Source organism: Pseudopodoces humilis, chromosome 4, assembly GCF_049639895.1.
Source record: "Pseudopodoces humilis isolate 2021_Gansu_Grassland_sample_001 chromosome 4, ASM4963989v1, whole genome shotgun sequence".
Lineage (NCBI taxonomy): Eukaryota > Metazoa > Chordata > Aves > Passeriformes > Paridae > Pseudopodoces > Pseudopodoces humilis.
Genome location: NC_142203.1, coordinates 43,238,183 through 43,252,998, shown reverse-complemented (window position 1 = coordinate 43,252,998; position 14,816 = coordinate 43,238,183). Strand labels below are relative to the sequence as shown.

The following is a 14,816-nucleotide window of genomic DNA, read 5'->3' as shown; positions in this document are numbered from 1 at the left end:
TGCAAATTTTTAAATACACCTCTTCATTGAAGCATAAAATCTTGGACTGATGATCACTGGCATTTGGTACTATCTCCTTGTTACTTGGGGAATCTGGGAACCAAAACAGTTTCTGTTTTTGATCCTTTGATGTTTTTTTGATCCTGAAATGATTGCCCATACTGAAAAATCTGAAATGGTTTTATAAAGCAATCCCTGTTGAGTATGTTCCTTTGGCTTTCCTGCTCTAATTTCAAGGTTCTCCTTTTTATTATAGAGCTGGTAAAGACAGACGCTATGTTTGTCACATCTCAAGAGGCCTCTTAAGACTGTCTCATGAAAGTAGGGAAATGCAAGAACAATTAAGTCCAGTATAGGTAAATAGCAGGATGACAGCTGTGATAGTCTTTAGAATAAAATCTTTTATTCATCAATAAAACTATAGTTTACAGTAGTATTTTCTAAATAAATTATAGAATTTCTCTTTTACAAGAAATAAACAAAATCAAAAATATTTCAAGGACAATATATGTACACAACATAAGGCCTTATTATAAATAACATTTTTATCTCCTTTTTACCAACAGTGAAAGTATCTTTAGAGGTTCATTTTCATATGGTATGTGCAGATATTTGCCCTAACCCTCATACAACATCAGTACCAATTTCCACTGATGTGGACCTAAGCAATTAGAACTGAGAGAATCAAAAAAATTAAATTGATTTTATTCACCACTGTGTTTATTTTAAAATAGGTAAAGTAGGTAATCAATTTTGCTTGTGCCTAGTTACAGAATGCATGCAAATGAAACCACTAGAGAGCTGATAAGAAAATATCACTTCAAAATCCAAAAAAAGGTGATTGGCAATTTTGTAGAAAGCAGCCTGAATACACAGGTCTTCACAGTTGAGCAAGCAACAGCAGATGACAGCAGTGTGGAATGTTTCATGTCATTTTTGTCAAGTCCATCAATCTTTTCTATGGTTCAAAGATCCTGGCATTTCTTAGAATAAGTTCCATTGATTATTACTCTGTCTATTAGGCTCAGCAAATTCCTCCTTCTTAAATGAGGACTGCAGAAAGTGCTCTTCATTAACCATGGTCACTTCTCTTAGTTTTACTCTTCATGTATTCTTTGTTACTGGAAATACAGAAATGACAAGTTAAGAATTGTGTTTACTTGTTTTCTTACAGAATTATAAACAGGTAACATCTTTCCTCCCCTAAATGGGCTGCAGTACAACTTGGCAGCGATTCTCTCATGACCCTGACCCATAGTCAGAAGCATTGGGTCTCTTGTACAGCAGCTAACCCCTATGTGTTTTACAGGCATTGCAGTACACTTGTATTACGTGAACTAGAACTACTTGCTGCTGCAAAATGCTGAACACTCCGGATGTCAGAGAAGACAGAACAATCTGACAGCACTCAGCAATTCACAACAGCTTATTTTTATCTTGCAGAACTCTGGTATTTACTACTTTAAAGTGGCAATCTTAATACATCATGAATAAAAGTGCTGTCAGCTTCTGCATGACACTCTTTCCCCAGATGAAAAATCAAACCTATCAAAAAACTTTCAGGCACAAAAAATATTCTAGTCAGTGTTGTAGCAATCATCCTATTTCACCAAAAAAATAAAGGAATCTACGTAAAATTAGCTAATAATGTTGATGGAATAGTTTTCTATGTCATAGAAATAGTTGATCACTTCTTGGCATCCCTGTAGAGTTAGAGATGAAATGAAAAACTGAAAAGAAACTGTTCTTTGCTGAACAACTCAAACTAAGGATAAATGGACATCTGAAGTATATATTTCAGTAAATCAAATGTATGTCAGCTGATATATCCAAAATGGAGCAAGATACTAAATCAAAACAAAGGAATCTGTAATGATCTTACTCCAAAACCTTATTAAAAAACATTACAAAAACTATTTATGAAACAGATTTTTAAGGTCACCTTTACACTGTGCTTTTTGATACGCTTAAATGACCGTTAAATAGTTTGACAACAGTCTAATCTTGATTATGAACAAAAAATTTCTGTTGGCATTTCTTAAGCTTATCTCAGAGAAAGGTAACCAGAACATTTAAATCAATATTTTTGTTATGACTTCTAGCACTAGCCCTTGAACCTTGAGAAGCGATATTTCAATATTGTTCTCTGACAACCTTTAAACTTCCTACTGTATTGTGCACCAGTGTTAGGGTGCTCATAATCACTGATGCCACTGAGCACAACAGTGCCAATTTCTCAGGTGCTGTTCGCTCTCTCTTTCTCAGGAACTGTGGTCTGGCAAGTAATGCTGACTGTCGTATTAGCACCTGAATCTGCTAAGGCAGTACTTAGAAAATACAGAACCATTTCATATATGAAGTGAAATTGTTAGACAAGTGAGTAAAATTAAAGAAAGTGCTATTCTAAAATCAGTGTGATGTAAAGCTAACAAGGACTTTTAATTTATTTTTTTTAATAATCTGTTTGGCAGAAAAGTTGAAAAATGCTAGTACCAATAAACATAATAATGTTATATGAAGCAAGACAAATTAATCAAAGTTTTCATTAGCATCACCTTGTTTCTGTCTGAAAGTTCAGATATGAATGGCTGCAGATCCATTTCCGACAAATATGTTCATCACTCAGCACTCAGCTTCTGTCTTTCTGGACTTATTACTGCTTTTCGCTAAGGTGGTTACTGGTATTTATGATGCTGATTTTATGGTATTCCACTAATTATGCAATGCAACCATGTCTAGCTTATTCTTATTCCCTTTCCTCTGACCCTTCCAAAGCACTTCAGTAAAAAATTCCAATAAAATTTGCATAACAGAATTGGAGAAAAGAAACCTGACAATAACTTGTAGCAACTGCTAACTGTATGAGTCAATCACAGAGGTACTGTTGATGATACTAATGCCATTTTAAGAAGATGAGATTTTCAGATGTTCATATTTATGTCAGCTACAGTCCAGTACTGTATTATTCTGGAAAGAAATCCATCTATTTCAAGGTACAGGACATGATCCTGTAGGCAACATTGTATCTGCTGCACAACATTGGGGTTACACTGATTACAGATAAAGGAAACTTTTTTTTTTTTTAATTAAAAACTGAGTTTGGCTGTAGCAATTTGGTCCAAAATGATAAATAATGCACAAATGACATTACAGGAATCATTCCTGTAATTCCTGCCTAAGATGTCTCACACTGTGTATATAATGGATTTACAATGTTTGAATCTACTTGAGGCTTTTTGTCTTGGAGCATTTTTGTGCTCCAGTCCTCTTTCCATGGATATGTTTTTGAGCTGATTGATTTCCTCTTTTGGTGTTTGAAAAGCCCCAGGCATGAGAAAATGTAGTTCTGTGATAATACATGCTGGCATTTTAGCACTTGGCTTCCTCAGGCAACATACTGCTTCTGATCTGAATTGCTGCCTTTTTAATCTAATCAAGCACCTAATTCCTGTGTCTGATTTTCATGCAATAGCAACTAAAAGGTTCCTTCTTACATAATGTTTCTTCTGCAAGAACACCTCTGCCAAGTAACGTTCAAGTGCTCGTTTGTTTTTCACCCCAGGTTTTAGTTTTGTGGGAGACACAGGCCTTTTTTATCTCTCCTTTTTGTGATCATGCATGGATGGATACAGGGAAAACACAGATAGCAACAGAAGAAAGGACCAGTTAACTGTACTGCATAAAATGAGTTGATTTGCCCCTTTCAACCTGAAACAATTTCTATTTTGAGGAGAGTGCTTGATCGGTTCTACCATGTGCACATAACATTTTAAGGGTTATAATGCTCTTAGCGGAAAGAAAGGATGCCTGTCAGTGAGGTCTTAATTACTGTCTCAATTCAGGTTCAGTCTACTGTGTTTTTCCACCAGTATATTTAGAGGAAATGGTGAGGCAGAGAAACTGAAACTTCCATAAAAAGAGCAACATACCAAAATTCAAGGTATGCTGTGCAGTGCTGCACAACTTCTAGCTTGTTTTACATGTATTCTGCCTGGGAATTGCTTTCATTTCAGCTGCACTTGTTATTATCCCACAACAGTACTCTGAAGAAAGCTAAACCATGATTAGAATTTAATTGAAATTATGTGAGAGAGTACAGAAGAAAAGGAGAACTAATGAGTAAGAAGAGTCAGAAAGCTTTGACATTTTCTAAACAGGTATTTTATAGACCAATATTTGTAAATCTGCTTACCTATGCATCTACAGCAGCTTTGAAATACAAAATTAATCTTCAATATTATTTTAAGACTTCAAAATCCCATAATAAAATTGGCATTTGGAAATAAACCACACCATAAGTAATTTTAAATGTAATAGTATTATCTATGCAATTCATCTGACACAGATCATATCTACACTAACCAGCCTCTAAATACACTAGGCTTGCTCATCACTACAGTTATTCCTGTAAATAAAATAAATAATAAAATATTATTTTATTTTACTGAAGCCCTTAGCAAACCATATCTTCATTAGCAGTGACTTTTAAATTATATATAAATTTATGAACCTTTCCTTTAGCAATAAGAAGCAATGCTGTATTTCCATGTGAAGACTTCTGTACCACCCAAGAATTTTGCATTATAATTAAATATACAGAAGTACTCTGTAAACAAAAAGAATTAATTATTGAAATTATATAGGCATCCTATAGGCAGGACATATATTAAAGATCCTATAGACAGGACATATATTTATTTATTTAAGTCCTATATCTACACCAGGTAACATATGCAGCATCACAGCAGAACAAATGTAAAAGTTTTTCACTGCTATTTACATGCATGTCCTTTTTCTGTTGGAAGTGTAAGGAAAGTCAAGCCTACTTTAAGTAAATCAATTAAATACCTAAGCCTTACTACTCTGATTTTATTGAGATTGTAGTAGAGTATATCAACTATTTTTATAAATAATTTCATGGGAAGGCTAAGAAAATGCAGTAGGATAGTTTATAATTGCACATGTTGCTTTTTTAGCTAGAGAAAGCTCAATCAAACAATTTGAGACTTCACTGCAGAAGAGAAGGAATAAGGTGACTTTTAAGTTATTCCTTACTTTTTAAGTGAAAATATCAATTTTAAGGCACTCCATAGTGATGTTGGACTAAGGTCTTCAGGATTGGTTGCACTTGTTGATCATAGATCACTCTTAAGGAACTTCTGCAAGTTTTGACATATCTTTTACTAACCAGGTTCCATAGAACACTGAGACTCTGTTGTGTTCAACAGCATTTGCTGACAATGTTTGAACTGACACCAATAAATAGGGCTTCAAGGGAATTTAAAAAGAGATCCTTTATTTACAGAGGAAGGAGAAAAGCCTGTTTTGTGGATTTCTACATCAAAGTGCTAAATGGAAATGTGTTACCTTCTCTGTTTCTGGCTTATATACAAAAAACCTGTTTATCTCATACAGAATAGTTTGTTTCAAACTGGCTGATCTATCATTGTATTACATATTCATAAAAGCAAGAAGCCTTTAATGTTTAAATTTATACAGAGAAACATTTCAAATTTACAAGTTTTTTCTACATCTCCTATCTATTATTTATTATTTATTTCTTCCTTCTGTTTAATTGATAATTAATATTGTATGAATTAATCAGTTTTGTAACTATGTTATTAGAATAATTGGAAATAGTTTCTATTGTCTTATACCTACTGCTCATTGCAGATGATGTTTAGTTATATTCTAAGTCATAAAAGCTAAATTTCTTAAGCTGTTATCTGGGTTAAAAGGTTTATGAGAAAATAAACCAATATAACTTAAAAGTAAACTTGATTTGAGAATGAACCTAACAGTGCTTCTTAGAGCAGCAGGTGAACAAAATGCTAGTTTGAACTAGGTCTTTTTTCAAAATTAAGGAATTATGGGCTCAGGCCAGCATTCAGTTTTGAACCCAAGATGTATCTCTACTTGTGTCCCGGAACAAAAATTCTTGCTGTTACCAGGTGCATTCTCAGTTTTGACATCAGCAACACAGTGTGAGTTTGCATGGAGTTCCCTTAATGTAAGGGAAATCCTCGTACCTATAAGAGGAATTTTTTTTTATAACCTCTGTTCTACCTCACCTTACTTGACTATCATAATTTTCACACAAAACTGTTCAGAAAATGCCATTTTTAAGCTGCTCTTTATAGTAAATTAGTACAATGTCATTTTATGACAACTTTTTTTCTATACATGGGACCAAAAATTCATAGCTCTTAATTTACTAGTGGACTAAAATTTGTCCAAAAGGTTTAGCATTCCAAAGAAGACTGCAAAGACATCAAAGGATTAAAGGTGTCTGAAATTAATCAAGTTAAGGTATTTTTCATTAAAATATATAGTGGGTAAGACTACAGCAGCTTGCCTTGTGGTAGAAACACAAAGATTATTAATCACAGGGTGAAAGGAAAATCTGAGAATGCCATTTAAAACTACATTTTTCTCCTTGCATTTTGCCCTTTTAAAAGTACATCTTGTAGTCTTTCCAACTGAGATTCAGATCAGCTAATGCAGACGTCATTGATTTGCTTTCTTTTTGAGATACACCCTAGAAATTACTAGCCTGTTCCTAGTGTTCTCAAAAACATGCATCTTTTCCTTCTAACATGCATCTAATCATCCTCCTATAAAAGCAAAATTGCCTTCTGGCTGGCACTTTTACTTTAGTATCCTCAGGTATTCCCAACTATAGGCTAAATGTTTCTGGGTCCACTGAAGGATATTGCAGGATATCAGGAAGTAACAGATTGGTAGATGAACAGCATCCTATTCCTGTTTCTTCCACAGACACTTGAGGATACATACAGGGTACATGTGATTACAAGTTACAGCTCGCTTCCACAACAATCTCAAAACAGTTAAGTAGGCATCAATACAGGATGTGGGACGTGAGAAAGAAGACAGGGATAAGTAACTTCTCAAGATGAGTTTGCTTAAGAATGTGCTTAGCTATAGTATCCACTTTCCTCAAAGCTGTCAGCTGTTGCATACCTAGACTGTTCAGGTGTGTTCCATTACCTTGATTATTGAATTTTGAATTTGTTTTTTTTCAGGGTGCAGAGAAAGGGTGCTGCTAGTTCCAAAAAGCATGTATGATTGTCTCCACTTAAGACCTATTTATTTATCCAGACCTTTGCTAAGGGAATAAACACTGGTTATTTGTATGATATCCAAAATTGGGTTTTAATTATTTTTCTGTTGATATTCATCAGTAGAATACACACATACTTATTGCAGTCTCCAAGACATAATAGAAATTAATGTTCTACAAGCTGAAAACTAACTAGACAGATGACTACACCTGAAACTTGTACGGACAGCTTTAGAAAAGGTGTCACCTGTGCCTGTCACTGGATTTTCAGAGTACTTCACCAACCATCCTACATACTTCAAACCTAGAATGAAGTACTTCACAATGATAAACAGTATTATTGTAAAATAAGACTGTTGCTTTATAAATTAAATTCAAAAGCTATCAAGAAAAAATGGTTTCACTGTTTAAATGGGACCAAAAGAACCACAGATCAGCCCAGGCTGAAGGAACCACGAGAGGCCCTCTTAATTCAACCTTTTTTAGGAAAGAGAGCCTGGATGAGATTATCAAGCATTACTGTCCAGCTGCATCTTGAAAACCTCCTGTGATGGGGACTTTACTCCTGGGGAGGTCAGTCAAGTAAATTATTCATCATTATAAAATCATGCTTATTGTATATCATTCTCCTTGAATCATTCTCATTGTAAAAACAGTTTTTTCTTACACAGAGGAAATCTCCCTCACTACAACTTGTATCCACTGCCCCTAGAGAAAAGGAGGGTCTCAATACTATCTGTAGTCATGCTTTGGAAAAGTGTGTTGAGGTCCCTCCTGAAAATTCTATGGACTGGAAAGATCTAACTTTTACAGTCTTCCCTCAAATGTCAGGTTCTCCCCATCCTTGGCCATCTTTATGGCACTCCTTTGACCCCTCTTCAGTCTGTCCACATCTGTTTTGGAACTGTGGGGGCTAGAACTGGACACACGATGCCATGTGCAGTCTGACAAGTGCTGGTGAAGTGGGATGATCACATCTCTCTGTTAGCAGTGCCCCCAGGGATGCAGCTGAAGGTCCACTTTGTCTCAGTGGCTGCAGCAGTGCACTGCTGACCTGGTGTCTGTGTGTTGTCTGCTGGGAGCCCCGGGCTCCTCTTGGCAAGGCTGTTCCACAGCTCATGGGTCCTAGCCTGGCTGGGCTCTTCGGTTTTGTTTTCTTGGCTCTTTCGGTCTTTCCTGCTTTCCCAGGTTCAGGACTCTGCACTTCTCTTGGTTGGACTTTACACAGTTGCTGTGGCCCAGTCTTCCAGCCTGCTCATATCTCTGAAAGGTGGCTCTCCCTGCCAGTGTGTGCCCCTCAACACCCAGTTTAGTGACACAGCAAACGTGGTGAGGGTGTTTTTGGTCCCATTGCCCAGATCATTCATGGAGATGTTACAATGTGGAGCCCAGTACCAGGGGGCCCTGCTTGTGACAGCCTGCCAGCCTCAGTAAAACACACTGATCACCTGAGATGATTCCTGCCCATCTCACAGACCATCCCCATCCACTCTGTATTTGACATTCATCTAGGAGAAAACCGTGGGAGACACGACATGTCAAATGCTTTACTGAAGTGCAGGCAAGCAACATCCACTGCTTTCTCATACTGACTGAAGATTGTAATTTGTTTTAGAAAGGTGATCAGGTTAGCCTGGCATGATTTGCCTTTGATAAATCTGTGCTGGATTTTCCCAGTCACTTGCTTCATTTAGTTGGTAATAGTTCCTAGGAGGCTTGTTCTGCCGCTTTCCCAGAGACTCCAATAAGGATAGTGGGTCCTCTTTCGGGCCATTCTTATAAACAGGTATGAGGTCTGCCCTCTTCCAGTCATCAGGGATGTCCCCTGATCTCCATGAATTTTCAAAATAATAAGACTGTGGCCCTGCAACAATATCAGCCACTTCTCACTCAAGATTTCTGAGTCCCTTTTTTTTGAACAGATGGTTCAGGTCAGCATTGTATTAGTAATGAGCCAAATCAACACAAGTCCTACAGGAGCAGATTGATTTAATGGGCTACTTGAGGTCACAGTTAACTAAGTCAGTTCTACATCTAATTGGCCACTGGTACTTTCTACTGTTTTGTGTCAGTGGAGGCAGGACAGACAACTCCCCTAAGTGTGTGGGACTATTAAATTAGTAGCTATTAACTGAGTACTATACACAATCAAGTGTTGCTGGCAAATAAGAAGGAAAAGAACATGAGTGGCACAGCCTACAGGGAAAGAGAATGTGACAAACATTTCATCTTGATGTAAGATCAGACACAAACATGTTTCATCTGAACACGAGAACATTTTTTTCTGGACAGATAATCAATCACTCGAACAACTTCTCAACTTCTGCAGGATGTGGCAGAGTTCCCATTGCAAGAGGTTTTTAAGCTGCAGTGGAAAAGGGTGTTGGATAATCTTATCTAGGCTCCCTTTTCTGCAAAAAGTTGGACTGGATGATCTCTTGAGGCCTCATCATCCTGAGATTTTTTATGATTCTAAGAGACCATGGATTTCTTAAGACAAAAATCACGTAACTAGGGATAAGAAAAATAAAGAATGCAATAAATTTTATCTAGAAAGGAAACAACCATGTCTTCGTGAAACATTTATTAGAAACATGAACAAACTTCCCTCTTTTGATTCTTCATCTCTGGTATAATTCTTGCCATGAGAGTCAAGGGGAAGTATTACTAGAATAATGTCAGAACTGTTTAGGATTTATGAAAAGAAGCCTTTGGAAAAAAATGCCAAACTTAATATACAATTTCAGAACAGCCTAAAAAAATTAGATGCACAAAATTTCACTCAACTAGAACTTGAACTGGGTGCCTACTGCCTTTATGTCTGCAGAATGTGAGCTGTGGGTACCAAGAGAACATTTGAAACACAGGTGATATGAAGACAAAAGATAGACTTTGACCTTATCTTTCAGCAGTCAGATAAATTGCACACTAGGAACTGAAACAGCAAAGATACATTTTTAATCAGCCATCACAATTAGACAACCCTTCAAAGCAGAAAAGGGAGCCATTAATATACTTCTATTGAAGCAGAGCTCTATTGAAGCTCTGCTGGCTTCAAAATCGGTGACATGAACACAGAACTTTCCACTCTGAGAAAATTTAATTTCTATATTGTGAAGTACACTACATGAAGAGGAAAGATTTTGTTGTTGTTGTTTTGGGGTTTGTTCTTTTTCCCTCCAATGGAAAACAACAGAAAAGATTTCCTACCATTAGAGAAAAACTGAAAGGTGTTTTGGCATACTTCATTATTAATCCAATAGCTATAGGCATATAAATTCTTCAGGGATTTGCTTTGGCAAATCATATGTATGCAAACTTATGTATGTTTCATACAAAAAATACCTCAATAAACCTCTGGAAAGTTAAGCAGGTATTTTAGTCACTTACTAAGCCTGAGTCAAAGCAATTACAGATGAAAAAGCCCATCACAAACTGTTTGACAACTTACCAAGTAAACATCCAAAACTGAAGCATTATCATTTTCCATTTCCAATGTGCTCTGTTCTGAAGTCAAATAGATGGCACTGTCTCCCAAAGTGAATGTTGAACTCGAAGGTAACCCTTTACTGCAAAGAGAAGGGAGAGTACAATCAACCGAAAGTCCAAGTTACAAAGCTCAGTCATAACTGAAAGTTTACAAATTTCTCTGTTAAACATAAAAATCCTCAAATACTTGGAAAATAGGAACATAAATAAACAAATATAGATATTTTGGCAATGGCTGGATAACTGGAAGCTCACATTTGACTACCTGTTCCGAAACCTCAGATTTTAGTTTTGCATTTACTAAAATTTTAACATAAAGTAATGCTATTCCTGAATGTCAATATTATTTAATTAATGAAACTATGTCACAGTAACTGTCACAAAGTTTCATTAATTTCAAAATACATTACTTCCACATTTCACATGGTGTAAATTTTGGCAGCATTTCGTGATTCAAAACAGGGACAAAAGAGTAAGAAATTAGGCACATTGTAACACTACTAACACTGGACTTTTCCATGCAGGCACAGATCACTAACAGCCATAAGTTTAGAAGGAAAAGTGGCAGAAGAAGAATATTGTGACTAGTACACCTATGCAAGGAAGTGATGTTTACAGAGCAGGTGCTATTACTTTATTCATTGATTGCTTTTTTTTTTTCTCTGATGCACAGAAATAATGTGAAACTGTAAATGAACCTCCACATAAATCTCATTTTCTAACACACTTGGTCAACAAAGCTGAAACTCTCAAAGGTGTTTTAATGGAGTCAGGTGTCCCTTATTGCATATCTTGACTAGCTGCCAGAAATTAGGCTCCAGGCTGTCTTGAAAACTCAACTGTCAGTTGTGCAGAGACATATTTTAGAAATTCTTAACTATTTACAGACAAGGTGAAAAGCAAAAATCATGAATTATAACTTGGTATGGAAACATGGTTACAGCCATCAGTCTTGATATGACTCATTTCCCCCTCCCTTCTGCACTACTTTAAGTATACTTCAGATGGGATAGAACTTCAGAAAGGGCAAAACTAGCATGCAGAAAATGTTGTTTTGATTCAATAAAATAATGAATCAATGTTGTACTGGAACAGAGCTTTACATTCACCACATTACAGTGTTCCTTTTATCATATAATGCACTGGACATTTTTCAAAAGCTAGACTATTTCTCTTGCACTAGAATGACCCAGGTGCTACTGACTTAGCACTATTCTCATATGTGTAACTTGAATTCTATTGACCAGTGTATAAGAGTAAAAACAAAAATTTTGTAATTAATCTCTTAACAGTAATACACATGCCATCAGCAGTTGGTAACTGAAGTTCAAATTTCTTCAATAGCATCATCATAGATGCATTTATTGCCAGTTTCAATGCAGACTGATTGTAATGACACTGATAAGGCAAAGACATATTACTGGCGGCACAGAAAAGAACAAGTGAAATCCCCACACACATAGTGTTTCAGAAAGAACAGTTTGGAGGAAGAGAGTTTTAATACAGTTTCTACAGTGCACTGAGTTCTCATCCTTAATTTTTAGGTTGAAAAAGAAAAGCCAAGCAAAAAAAAAAAAAAGCCAGCACTTTTATAGGTACTTTCTTTCTCATAAAGTAATGACCAGCCACAAGGAACATGCTCAACTATGATGTTGCCCTCCTCTGGCTAAAACATTCTATTTGATCTTGGTTCTTAATTAAGAAAAAAAGAAGCAAAAATAATTCCATCATTAGAGAACTGGGAAAGCTTTGTTTTACTTTAAGCCACAATTACATGTTGCTTCAATCATAGTCAAATTTTCTTTCCCATGGGGGAACCCCCTAGTGTCTCAGTGCATCTGTTCATACCATTTAAGCATTCAAGTCTTTTTCTTTCCACCCAACTGCTTATTATCATGAAGCATGTGTGAATTGAATCCACTTTGAATTGATTCAGACAAAGTTGTCTAAGCTTCAGAAGCTAAGAGTAATGTGTAATTATAGTAATGGACAGACAGAATGTTGAAACTTAACATACAAAATTTTGTTTATGTAGAACACCAACTGGCAAAAGGGGTGCTTAATATTCCTTACAACAGAAAAACCAATACCTAAAAATCCCTGTCACTGGAAAAAACAGCAGAACAACAGTTCAAAGTCTGGATGCTTCAGGAAGCTTGACGGTGTGAGAGAAAAAACCCACAATCCCTCAATGCCTTCCAAAATTTCAAGCGGTCTCCACCAAGAAACAGCAACACAAAGGTAAGACAAACAAAAACTTGAAAAATATACAAATAAGAAGGAAGAAGAAAGAGAAGGCAGAAGTCCAGACTACATATACATCTTACAGAAATCAGGCATAGAATGCATAAAGAGAAAGAAGAATTAGATTTCAGATAGACTTTTTCCCGTAGGCTCAGGTGTATCAGAATGTATAAGAATTCAGCAGTCCTCCTTATACAGCCCACAGTATCTTGGCATTACTCTAAAAAGGGAGATGAAGGACCCCTTTATGCATCACGGGATTTTGCTTGGGTTTAGGACTAGAGAGTCCCACGAGGCCTCCTGAAAAATACATTGAAAAAAGACTTTCTGTATTCTTGAAATATTTAAAATATAAATTGTAAAACATCTACAGTTTGAAACATTTTAAAATATTTTAAAGCAAGTTTCAAACATTTCCAGAAGCACCATTGACCTCCTTCAGCTCCTTACAATTCTAAAAACAATGTCAAGTTAGACGAGTTAAAGTGCTTAGGGCATTCAGATTTGTCATATTTAATTCATCAGTACTTAATAAGAAAACTTTTCCTGGAAGGAGAAGAAATCTATTATTGCTTCTGCTATAAAAATAATCCCCAATGTAATATGTAAGTATTATATTTACTAAGATAAAACAAACCCTTTCAAAGAAGTGGTTTTGGACTAATAATTACATTTACTAGTGGAAAACAGACCATTTAGGTACTAAAATATCTCTGCACCAAATATAAACCTACTTGAGGAATGGAAAATACTTGAAAATTTTTATAGAAGCAATAAATTCTCAATTCTGTTCTTTTACTGAAGGAATACTTGACATTGCTTATGACAAAATCACTTGACTGAGAAACAGCTTCACGGAAAAGAAACCAGCTGTCTTCTGACAAACAAGAAAGCCTACATTTACTGAATAGCGTATGTCATGATTGTCTTTCTTTTCTTTTTCCTTCTGTTTTTTAGGTCCAGTCCTTGTGCTGAAAAATACAGCAATTTACCCTTCTCCACTACTCTTTCATTTGTACTAATTCCTCTTAACACTGTCTGGACAACACCTCAGGTTTCCTCTACTTTTTCAACAACTGAGGAATAACTTGGTGAAAATAATCAGCTTGCAGCCTGGAAAAACACTCCTATTAAGCTGTATATTTATGACTGCTGCTCAGTCTCTCTTTTTCACTTTGATCACAAGTCCCCATACACTTCTCTGCATTATCTATCAATTAGTTATGCTAGTTCTAATCTGTACCAAGCCACCTTTACAAAAGCCCTCCTCACAAGACACAGCCTCAGGAGCTGGCTCCACCTCAGCAAGTCGCCTCTGCTTAATCTTAGCACCAGCAATTTCTCCCTATCTCCCACAAATGCTGAGCACTCTCAAGGAAAGATGGTGCTGATCACCTTTCTTATGCTATTAGCCATTTGCCTCTCCTTGGGGAAGTATTACAATGGATACTAGAAACCAATTAATTCTGAAGATAAAAAACAACCCAAATAGAAAATATGATGTGTGCTTCAAGGTATCCAGAAGTATTACTGGTCTCTTTTTAACGAGGAAAATAATACCATCTGTTTTCTAAGTGGTATGGGCATGTACTGCTCGTTAGTAGGAGTCAAGGAGCTGTACAAATATCACATTATTACTACACACACAGGACTCTCCTCCTTTATTACCTTAAACCAGAAATTTGTGACAGGTTACAAGCAAATTCATGTACTGTCTACTTTGTGCTGTGTTACTTTGAAGAAAAAGAAAAAAGCCTACTGAAGAAGATGTCAAATGGTAATTCTATTAAATAATAAAGCAGAATATAGTCAATTACAGATTTAAAGATTAAAAGCAGGCTCACATTTGTAAACAAGTCTTTAATTCAGGCTTTGTTTCAAAGACTGCTCCAAGTTTCTGTTTACCGGAGACAAATAGCAAAATGATGAGTCCTACATCACATAATTTTCTAATATTCAGAAGAAGAACTCTGGCAAGAAAAAACTCAGATCGAAATCAAAT

At 36.0% G+C, this 14,816-nt stretch overlaps 1 protein-coding gene across 2 annotated transcripts in view; it reads right to left on the bottom strand.

The window, feature by feature from the left end:
• Window positions 1-441: 441 nt before the first annotated feature.
• Window positions 442-14,816, bottom strand: part of PIP5K1B (phosphatidylinositol-4-phosphate 5-kinase type 1 beta) — a 99,212-nt gene continuing 84,837 nt past the window's right edge. Inside the window, exons 10-11 of one of the 2 annotated variants that reach the window (XM_088054155.1) lie at window positions 10,533-10,650; window positions 442-1,121 (exon numbers count right to left, since the gene is read on the bottom strand). In XM_088054155.1, coding sequence (XP_087910281.1) covers window positions 1,119-1,121; window positions 10,533-10,650 — 121 coding nt within the window. In that variant the 3' untranslated portion in view covers window positions 442-1,118. The remainder of the gene's footprint in view (window positions 1,122-10,532; window positions 10,651-14,816) is intronic. The other variant, XM_005522650.3, reaches the window with a different exon arrangement.